General features: G+C 37.7%; 1 protein-coding gene across 1 annotated transcript; it reads left to right on the top strand.

Annotated features, from left to right (window-relative positions):
- Positions 1-349: 349 nt before the first annotated feature.
- On the top strand, positions 350-1,744 carry LOC146997598 (zinc finger BED domain-containing protein 5-like). Its single transcript, XM_085814357.1, has 2 exons — positions 350-1,292; positions 1,356-1,744. Exons 1-2 carry the CDS (start codon positions 350-352, stop codon positions 1,742-1,744), a joined length of 1,332 nt encoding a protein of 443 aa, XP_085670483.1.
- Positions 1,745-11,407: the final 9,663 nt, after the last annotated feature.

Below are 11,407 nucleotides of genomic sequence, written 5' to 3'. Positions count from 1 at the left end.
CGAAAGCTATATTTCAGTTGGATTTACTTTCACTGGAGATGAACACAAACCAACTCCACTGTGCGTGGTGTGTGGTGAAAAGCTAGCTAACAGTGCTATGGTCCCAAGCAAACTTAAACGCCATCTCCAAACGAAACACCCTTTGCTTCAAAACAAGAATGTGGACTATTTTGTTCGCCTGCGTGACAACATGGAGAAACAGGCAACTTTTATGAGAAAAACAACAAAGGTAAATGAAAGAGCTCTTAAAGCTAGCTATCAAGTTGCTTAACTTATAGCCAAGACAAAAAAGTCGCACACTGTGGCAGAGACATTAATACTTCCTGCCTGCAAAGCCATTGTAGAGGAGATGCTCGGACCTGAAGCAGCAAAGGAAATAGCCAAAGTCCCTCTCTCAAACAACACAATTTCCAGACGTATTAATGACATGTCTGCAGACATCGAAAGTGTGGTTTTGGAAAAGATCCGTATCAGTGAGAAATTTGCATTGCAACTTGACGAGTCTACTGATATCAGTGGACATGCTCAACTCTTATCTAATGTGCGTTTTGTTGATGGTGATGCAATTAGAGAAAACTTCTTTTTTTGCAAGGTATTGCCAGAAAAAACAACAGGAGAAGAAATTTTTCGGGTCACATCAGAATACCTTGAACAAGGAGGACTTAAGTGGGAAAACTGCACAAGTGTCTGCACCGATGGAGCTGCAGCCATGGTCGAGCGCACCAAAGGCTTTGTAAGCAGAGTGAAGGAAAGAAATCCAGATGTGATTATTACGCATTGTTTTTTACACCGCGAGGCCCTCGTAGCCAAGACTTTACCATCAGCCTTAGTTCATGTGTTGGATGATGTTGTGCGCATGGTAAACATTGTAAAGTCACGACCCATGAAAAGTCGCATATTTGCAGCTTTGTGTGAGGAGATGGGAGCAAAGCATAAAACCTTGCTGTTTCATACGGAGGTCCGGTGGTTGTCGCGTGGCAAGGTCTTGGTTCGTGTGTATGAGCTGCGGGAGGAACTTAAAGTGTTTCTGACAAATGAGGGGTCAGATTACGCAAAGCAGCTTGCAAGTGATGAGTGCTGTGCAAGGCTGGCATACCTGGCAGATATATTTCATCATCTGAATGAATTGAACACCCGAATGCAAGGCCGAAATGAAAACCTGCTTACAAGTACAGATAAAATAAATGGATTCCGTTCAAAAGTGCAACTCTGGCATCAACACGTGGAAAGTGGCAATCTTGAAATGTTCACACTCACCATGCAATGGCAAAGTGTTCACACTGCTGCACTGTGTGAGATAATAGTTAAGCATTTAAAAACTCTTGAGGAGAAGTTGTCATTTTATTTCTCTTCAGTCTCCACTGAATGCCTTGACTGGGTTAGGGACCCTTATAGCTCAGCATCAGTTGTTGGAAAGGAAATGACTTTACAGGAGCAGGAGGAACTAATTGAACTGAGACAAAATTGTGGTTGGAAGCTAAGATTTGCTGATCTACCTTTGGACAGTTTTTGGTTGGATACTGCCAAGGAGTTCCCCCTTCTGGCAAACAAAGCTATTTTGACATTGCTCCCTTTTTCCACTACATATCTGTGTGAGATTAGCTTTTCAAGCATGATTGCTATGAAAACCAAATACAGAGAGAGAATGAGAACTGTTGACGAAGAGCTACGTGTGTGTCTTTCTTCGATTCCAGCCAGAATACCAGCTTTGTGTTCAGCCAAACAGGCCCAGGTTTCGCACTGAAAGTATTTTATAATTTTTCACTATTCTGTTTACTTAATATTTCATAATAAAGTAATTATAAAATACTTTCTTTGTGCTTATTTGATTCCTATTCAAGAGAATTACTTTATTATAGTCAATATAGGCACAGAGTTAATTATTTAACATTTTCTAATGGTGGTGTGCCTCGTGATTTTTTTCCCCGCGACAAGTGTGCCTTGGCCAAAAAAGGTTGGGAAACGCTGATTTAGAGAAATACCAGCACACTCTCATTTGTCAGCAGATACTGAATTATGATTTTCCTTTGTAATAATCAAGTGCGATTGTTATTCCTATTATGTTCTCTATCTGTATATGATGTTACTATCTATATTTGACTGAATCTGTAACTGCATATTTCATGCTGAAACTTTTAGTTCTTTTGCACATATTGTTGTGATACGTCCTAATAAACACATTATATGTCGATGTTTTGTAAAATGATGTTGCTAACTGTACTGTATGTGTACCATCAACTGGAGAACTTTACACTAATAATTTAGTAGTGAAATACTGCGACAGAATATGCAGATCAAAAACTGATTAATAAATTACTTGTGTAACTAGCAAGGATGAAGTAGTGATAAGATTAAGAGCATTTTAAATTTATATACTGTTTTTAATTCATCATATTTTAATTTATAAACTATTTAGAGATTATTTTATATACAGTCAAAAGTCGTTAATCCGGACTCGTCGGGACTTCGACAATTCCGGATTAGCGATTTTTCCGGATTATAGATCATCAGTTTAAATCTGGTAAAATGGCATGCAGAAATTATAAAATTAAAAATATGAAACCGTAATTTACGAAATAAAGAACAATTATGATCTAAAGGGTATCAAAATTTACAAAAAAATGCTTAATATTTATTTGTTTACTTTATTAAACATTTCTTTTAATGTAAGTTGTTTAAGAGTCTTCGCTTTTTATGTGATAATACATTCTCTTTAATTCTATAAACAGACATCATTTCTTGTTCAGTTACAAAGTTCCGCTGTTCAAGTCCTATAATTGCTGTGTCGAGAATATCGACTAATTTGTCAATCGAAATTTTTTCGTTTTCAATAACCTCTGTCACTTTCTTCGCTATCGGAAGCGAATTATAATGACGAGGCATTTGATTTAAATCATATCAAAGACGGAGTACTACATTTAGTAAGCAATTATAAGCCAAATAAAATAAAAACATTTGCTCTTAAGATAAGGATAGTGCTGACAGGTCAACTTCCAATTCATTGCGCGGCGGCGCAGCGTTAAAGATAAACAAAGTTTAGATAGATAAACAAACGTTAAAGTTTAGATTAACAAAGGTTTTAACCTTTATCCATTTTTACAGCAATTCCACTTTTTGTTGAATGGACTCCGAAAGATACTTTCGCTTCGTATATCCTTTACATATTAGTAAATATATGTCGGAAATTCTATTTGACATAATCGAAAGTTCAAGCTTACTTTTATAAAATTACTCTAAGAGTCTTCAAAAAATAATACATCGGATCCAATTCGAAGATTAAGAAACACAATCTGCAACATTAAATGAAATAGATAATTAAATAATTTTAGCTTAGCTTTTCCCGTCCGATATACATTAAACGCGCATTCGTAAACGTATTTTGCGCACGCGCACACGCAAATTCGCAGCCGTAAAGGTCTTACGCGCATGCGTCAACGCGACGCATGCGCAGAAAGTTTGTAGCTTTGAGGTCCGGATTATAGATCATTCCGGATTATCGCTGTCCGAATTAACGACTTTTGACTGTACAATATGTTTACATGATGAGATATCAATATACATGATCAAAAGAATCATGAATTATAAGAGTTTCATTATTTTCAATGGCATCTATAGCAGCTTTCTTGCATGAAGTTGTTGCAATATTTTCAGTACTGCATGGACTTTTCCTTTTCTTTCTCGTAGAAAAGAAATTTTTTTGTTTCTCTGCTTTTTTATTTATAGGTTCATAGTTCACCATTTTCAGTTTCGGCTTTTCGTTCTTTAATTTTGTAATCACTTTATTCAGTGTGTTTTCAATATCTCCCAAAGTTATATTATTTACTGTTGTTGATGTTACAAGTTTTGATATGATACTCAGTTGATCTATAATATGGTGCTTGGTTTCTGATTTTTTAAATTTTTGTGCTGATAGATCAAGAAAGGATAGGATCTTTAGTTTTAGCTGGCTTGTAAGGATCTTAAGTTTTACTAACGTTTATTTTATTTTAAATCTTTACTATCACTTCTTATTTTCTACTTCCGGCCAGAATTATAAGCGTGAAAGTTTTTATGCAAAGTTTGTCTGGCGAACGCCAAGTATTTAAGTGTGGCCTTTTTGCCAAGCGAAAGAGAGGAAGCAGTGAGTTCGAAGCAGGCCGCTTACCTTAGAAGTTACGCAGTTGCTATTTGCCTTCCAGGCCAGAGGTTTTAATCCTCTTAATAAATTAAACGTATTGTAGTGTTCACAGTCTCTGTGCTACATACGCTTCCTGTTATTATAAGGCCAATCTTCCACGTGTGTTATTCTAAAGTTAAATTAGAGTTTAGTTTTATTTTTTATACCTTTTACGTTAGACCCCGAGTGGAGGGTCATTGTGTTCCGGAGTACGGAAGTCATTGTATATAAAGAAAAATAAAGGGTTTTGTATACCCTTCGTCTGTATCCTGTCTACTTACTACAATTAGTGAACATAGCTTTAGTAAGCTCTCTGTTCCTAGTCAGGTCATTGTATGTTTCCGAAGAAGGTTAGAAGAAACATTGAACCTGATAGTGGCGCCCGACGAAGAATAACCATGGCCGAATTTCAAGAAGAACCTGTGCTGCCTGCAGAAACGGCTCAGAATCCAGAAATGCCAGCTGCCGCCCTGGAAGGATTTGGGTACATCGTCCAGACCATGCGCGCTTCGATGAAACCAGAAGCAACGTTTAATGGAAACTCACCGGTAACCAGTTTTTTGGAAAATTGGATGACCACTTCATGCTCTACCCCGTGCACGAGTTTCAAAAAGTTACCTTAGCTACTAGCGCTTTGAGGGGCCAAGCGCTTAACTGGTTCAAATGTATCGGCAGAAGTCTCTTGGGTCAAGCAGGAAGTCCCACCTATACTTATGAAAATTTCAAGACTGCCCTACTAAAAGCCTTCCCTGTTGTAAGGGATCGTGCGAAATTAGAAACGGAACTTTTTAGCATATATCAACAAAGAATCGAAAACCTGTCGAGCTTTATTTTAAGAAAAATTCACGTTTTCAAGCTCTTGTATGGAAACCGTCCGGATCCTGAAATAATTCAAGTGATTTTGCCGAGGTTACTACCCCAAGTGCAAGACTTTATTGAATTAAGAAATCCCACTACACTGGAAAAGTTATTTGAGCTAGAAATCCAGTTTGAAAGTAGAAGAACGGCGGACGTCGAAAGAAGACGCCAATATCAACAGCGAAACCAATTTGGTACGCCAAGACTACAACAAACTCAAGCATACGGCTACGGAGAAAAAGCGAATCAGTGGGCAAGGAAACCCGAGCATTCAAAAACAGCCGGCGAACGTCGACAGTTCAATAGCAACCCAGGAAAGAAGTCTCAAGGCCAGGGGAAAAAGAAGGAAAGCACGGAAAGGAAAAATAATTTAAACTAAAACGGATTTCTGCTGACGGAGGGTGCGGAAATCCGAAGGCCACGAAAACCCCTCTTCCTTCAAGTTAAATACAGTAATGGTGAAAAATTTGACTCTTCCGAAGATTGAAGTGTTGGTAAATAATATCCCGGCGCGCAGTGTTCCTGTGTGGCAGAAGTCTTTTTTAGAAAGTATTTTCGCAAATACCGCATATATAATGCGGATAATACGACAGTATTAGCGGCGCAAGGAAAAGAATGTAAGTGCGTAGGTAAAGTACCTTTATATATCCGTATCAAGGACGAACAAGTAAAGGTGATGTTTTTTATAGTAAAGAATTTGCAAGCACATTTAATCCTAGGAATAGACTTTCTTTCAGACGCACAAGCTACACTGGATTTTAATGAAGCGTCCCTTAGGCTGACAATGAAACCAGTGCGTGTAGAAAAGGTTGAACCGCCAAGGTTAAATCTTGACCACCTGCCTAATGACGAGCAAGATAGAATCCGACAAGTGGTAAGTGAATTTGCTTCCTTATTTAGTGATATTCCAGGATTTACTAAGGTTACTAACCATAGTATTGACACCGGAGATGCATTGCCGGTTCGTCAAAAACCATACCGGTATAATAAGAATAAGGAAAAAATTATAGAATGGCATATTACCGATATGCTACGTAAAAAGATCATAACGCCCATCTCAAGTAGTTATGCTATCCCGGTGGTTTTATGTAAGAAAATTAATGATTATCCTTTGGAGCATCCAAAAAGGTGGAGATTCGCTATTGATTACCGTAAATTAAATTCCATAACGAAATATCCGGTATATCCGTTGCCGATCATAGAAGAAATTTTAAGGAACATAAAATCAACCAAATTTATGACGACTTTAGACTTAACGACTGGTTATTTTCAAATAGGGGTGAGGCCTGAGGACGTGCCTAAGACTGCTTTTATAACCAAGTCTGGCACTTATGCATTTTTGCGTATGCCGTTTGGCCTTTCAGGGGCCCCAGCAACATTTCAGCGATGCATGGACATTGTGTTAAGACCTGTTCTTGGAAAGTCCACATTTATCTATTTAGACGATATCATTATTACTAGTGATAATCTCGACCAACATATACAGGATTTAAGACAGGTGTTTTCTTTATTAAATGAGGCCGGTCTAAAAGTTAATGTCGAAAAGTGCAAATTTGCAGCCCCTGAATTAAAATATTTAGGTTACAAAATATCGCAAAAAAGGATCGAGACAGATGAATCAAAAATAATCGCTGTACAAAAGTATCCGACTCCAAACACGGCAAAGAAGCTCTCTTCTTTTCTAGGACTTTGTTCATATTATAGGTCCTTTATAAATGATTTTGCGGCTATCGCTGAGCCATTGTTAAAATTAAAAAGGAAAAAGGCAAGATTCTCGTGGACGGCCGAAGCCAATAGTGCTTTCGAAAAATTAAAACAAGCATTAACGCAAGCCCCTGTGTTGAAATTTCCTGAAAAGGATGAAAATTTAGAAATTTCAGCGGATGCTTCGGATTATGCGGTAGGAGCGGTACTTTCGCAAAATCAGCAGCCCGTGGCATTTTTTAGCCGAACTTTAAATCAAACACAAAGAAACTATTCCGCGACCGAGAGAGAGGCACTTGCAGTTCTGTTAGCAGTGCAAAAGTTCCGAGTCTATTTTGGAAAGGCGCCGATAACAGTATATTCTGATCATGCGGCGGTAACTAGATTGTACTCAGGGAAAAATTTATCCCCAAGGTTAATAAGATGGGCACTCAAGCTGCAAGAATATAATCTGGTAATCAAGCATACCCCCGGGAAGGAAAATATCGTAGCAGATGCCCTATCACGAATTCAATTAGACGAACAGGGTAATACCGTAAAAGTTGCAATGCTGACAGCGTGTACAATAAATTCCCGAGAAACTGTAATAACCGAACTGGGTAAGGATCCTGAGTTTGGAAGTATTTATGAGTATTTGAAGGATCCTGAAAATTTTAGCCACCAAGATATTGTGGCGATAAGAAATAGGGCGGCCCATTACGAACTAATAGATGGTCTATTATTCTATACAAAAACTACGAATGCCAACAACGAATTTCGACCTGTTATCCCAGCTAGTCTTTGATTAAATATCCTGTAGGAGCTCCATGACAGCCCTTTAGCTTCTCATGCTGGTATTCGAAAAACTATCCAACGCGTACGCGAGGCAGTCTACTTTCCTGAACTGCAAAAGTTAACAAGGGCGTATGTCCAGTCCTGCCCAACATGTCAAGCCGTTAATTATATTAATTTCCGCCCGGCCGGGTTTCTAAATAGTATTAAATCCGAATTTCCAAATGAAATAATCGGCATCGATTTATTGGGCCCTTTCCCAAAAAGTCAGTTAAACAAAAGTCGCTATCTCCTTGTTATGGTTGATCATTTTAGTAAATGGACCGAAATTGTTCCCTTAAAACGAGCCTCCGCGAAATTAGTTACTGATTCTATTTTAAATAAATATATTTTAAAATACGGGGCGCCCCTAAAAGTTATATCGGATAATGGTCCTCAATTTGTAAGTAATATATTTGAAGACATGTGCCAAAAACTGGGTATACGTCATTTAAAAATGGTCCCGTATCGGGCCGCAATCAAATATAGCGGAACGGGTCAACAGAAATATAGTGAAAATTATCCGTAGTTATGTTAAAAATTTTCATAAAAGCTGGGATAACTATGTCAATGAATTTGCTTTCGCCCTTAGGACCGCAAAACATGATACAACGGGCAAAACTCCTGCTGAGTTATTTCTAGGCAGAAAGGTTATAACACCGTTAGATAAACTATTTTATGTGCAACAAAGAGCCCCAGAATTTAAAATGGGTGATATAGAAAAACTAATAAAAGAAGCAAAAAAGAATACGGAAGTACCACAAAGAAAACAGAAGTTATACTATGATCTGAAATGACGGGGAGTAACTTATAAAGTAGGAGATGAAGTTTTAAAAATCAAGCATTCACTTTCTTCAGCACCAGAAGATAAAACTGCGAAATTTTTTCCACGCTTTGAAGGACCATATGTTATAGAAAAAATAACTCACGCTGTTGTAGTGTTAAAGGCAAGAAATGGTGAAACCTGTTCCGCAAATATTGATCAAATTAAGCCCTACTTCGATCGTAATAAAATGCAAATCTTTTCAGATCTTTTGCAGGATCCGGCACGGCAGACACCGCAGGTACAAGTTGCAGAGGTGGGAAAACGACAAGTACAAGGGCAAGCCAATGAGAGACAGAAGCAAGTGAAAAGAAAATTGCCCCGCGGAAAAATTGAAGGTAAAAAGAAAAAGAAGCCGTTCCACCGTCCAGAAAACAGAGTTCACGAACACCCCCAGAATGAAGAAGGGAGAAGGACGACGTATGTGAAGAGGACCAGGAGAAAGGACGGCAACTATAACCCGGCTTTAAAACGGAGGATCGACTCATCCGACAGAACTCTCCGCAGTAAAAGTCGCCGAACTGCGGAAAGGCCATCAGCGGCGGAGGAAAAAGTACAAGAAAAATTTGAACGGCCAACAACGAGGTCCAAGCAGGATCACGACAGAAGTTTCCCGGTTCCGCCAAGACCAGCTGCCTTCAAACGGCCAAGACCACAAGCAGAGGGGAAAAGGAAGGTGTTCAAGGGTGGCCGTACTGGTGAAAAACGGAAGCTTCCAGAGGAAAGCACTGAAGGGCGAGCCCGTACAAGAAGGAGGATAAACCAGGCTACGGTCTGCAGTACCTTTAAAGACTGGGCCCAGAAAAGGATGTCCGAATATTACAAAGATAAGTAAAATTTTATGTTACGTTGCAAACTTAAGTTAATCTTTCATTCTTACTGCAAGTGGCAGATTTCAAGAAGTTTTACCTCATGCGAGGTCTACCTTTATCGCCAAAACGGCGAGTAATGAGTTGTGACCGATTTTCTTATTATGTTTTTCAATTACTCGCGCGTAAAACTAAAGTTGATGTATAATAGCGTTGTGTAAAGACTTAAATATTGTAAAAAGTTATTGTATAAATTTTATTTAAAACATTCTAGCAAGAAAGAAGTTTTAGTCTGAAAGACTTTTTGAAATGTAGTATTATTTCAATGTAGAAAGAATTGGCACTTGCTTTGAAAAGAATAGAAGTTAACAATGTACTACTAATGTATGTTTTCAAATGTGTAAAATTAACGGCATGTTGATATGTTCTTGTATACATGTGAACTGTTATTTTGAATGTTAAGAAATACCGTGATATGGTAAAAGTGAAAGTAATGTTAAAAATTTGTTATTCGTGTGACTGTAAAGACTAAATCATGGTGAATATGTGTTAAAGGTTGAATGATGTAGTTAGGCTCTCTGACGCTACACTTTAGAGTTAGCCACTTTCAGAATAGTACCTCAGGGTTTAGAGTTGAAAGTAGGGTGTGTTAAGAGGTCTCGTATGTTGAATTTTAACACGTTAGTGTTTTGATTGTAGGAGGAAGTGGGGCACACGTAGACAGAAACACATACGTGTTTGGTGTTCTTTTACAACACATGTCAGAGAGCACGGGGAGAGATAATTAAAATAGTCATGAATGAAATAAGAATGTTAAGAGAAGTATATTCTATATGTTAATTGCAATGTCATTCTGTAACATTTCATTAAACTAGTTTTCCTTCCAGATCTCTGGAAGGAACCAGAATTGAATAAAGCTCCTGTTTAGATGCAGTACAGATGAAAAAAAAAAGATTGTTGTATATCCCGGGAGCTGCTATTGTAACAAATTTCTTTCTTTTAAATTTTCTAGTTTCTAGCTAAGTTATGATTGTAAAAGGTTGGCCTCGCGTTAGTTTTTAGAGCTAAAAGTTTTCAACAAGGTCGTTTTAGACCTCAGTTTCAAACAAATTAACTCTGGCGGGAAGTATATAAGGATCTTAAGTTTTACTAACGTTTATTTTATTTTAAATCTTTACTATCACTTCTTATTTTCTACTTCCGGCCAGAATTATAAGCGTGAAGGTTTTTATGCAAAGTTTGTCTGGCGAACGCCAAGTATTTAAGTGTGGCCTTTTTGCCAAGCGAAAGAGAGGAAGCAGTGAGTTCGAAGCAGGCCGCTTATCTTAGAAGTTACGCAGTTGCTATTTGCCTTCCAGGCCAGAGGTTTTAATCCTCTTAATAAATTAAACGTATTGTAGTGTTCACAGTCTCTGTGCTACATACGCTTCCTGTTATTATAAGGCCAATCTTCCACGTGTGTTATTCTAAAGTTAAATTAGAGTTTAGTTTTATTTTTTATACCTTTTACGTTAGACCCCGAGTGGAGGGTCATTGTATTCCGAAGTACGGAAGTCATTGTATATGAAGAAAAATAAAGGGTTTTGTATACCCTTCGTCTGTATCCTGTCTACTTACTACAATTAGTGAACATAGCTTTAGTAAGCTCTCTGTTCCTAGTCAGGTCATTGTATGTTTCCGAAGAAGGTTAGAAGAAACATTGAACCTGATAGGCTGTTCTCTATTAGGTAATCTTGTCTTTAAAATTATTGCATGTATATGTTTACAGACACTTCCTTTAATCGTGGCATCTGTGCATATGCATACAAATGCATCGTTACAAATTTTGCACCATTTACAAACAATGTTACAATTAATGCATTGTGTATGTATTTGAGTAACAGTATATTCAAGAGTAGGGTCACTTTCTGAAATCACATGCCATGAAAACTCATTGATTTCTGTGATATTATTAGCTGGAAAATTTATTGCTTTGTTGTGTCGTAAATTTGTTTGGTTGATCTTTGATGTGTTTGGCCCTTTTGTTGTTTTGATAAATCTCTGGAACCATTTATCTTGCACCATATTAATAAGCTTCGCAACGCCATTATCAACCCTCTTGTTTTCAATCCATCAAGATAAGAATATTTTAAAACTCGATGCAGTGCTTCAAGATGATTGTTAGTTGTGATGTTACATCTTTTTCTATAACATTTAGCCCGCAACTCACATCTGTTTGCATAATTTTAAGCAAAATAATTAGCAAAC

The sequence above is a fragment of the Stegodyphus dumicola genome, chromosome 4 (assembly GCF_044657685.1).
Source record: "Stegodyphus dumicola isolate Sdum_Otavi_A_Nest chromosome 4, ASM4465768v1".
NCBI classification, from domain to species: domain Eukaryota; kingdom Metazoa; phylum Arthropoda; class Arachnida; order Araneae; family Eresidae; genus Stegodyphus; species Stegodyphus dumicola.
Note: the sequence above shows the minus strand (reverse complement) of the source record. Positions and strands in the feature narration are given on the sequence as shown.

Bases quoted from the DNA above. Each gene is read 5' to 3' on its own strand.
- LOC146997598 (XM_085814357.1), top strand. From the start codon at position 350: ATGCTCGGACCTGAAGCAGCAAAGGAAATAGCCAAAGTCCCTCTCTCA. The intron at 1,293-1,355 runs GTGAGATAATAG...ATTTCTCTTCAG, and splicing joins TGTTCACACTGCTGCACTGT to TCTCCACTGAATGCCTTGAC.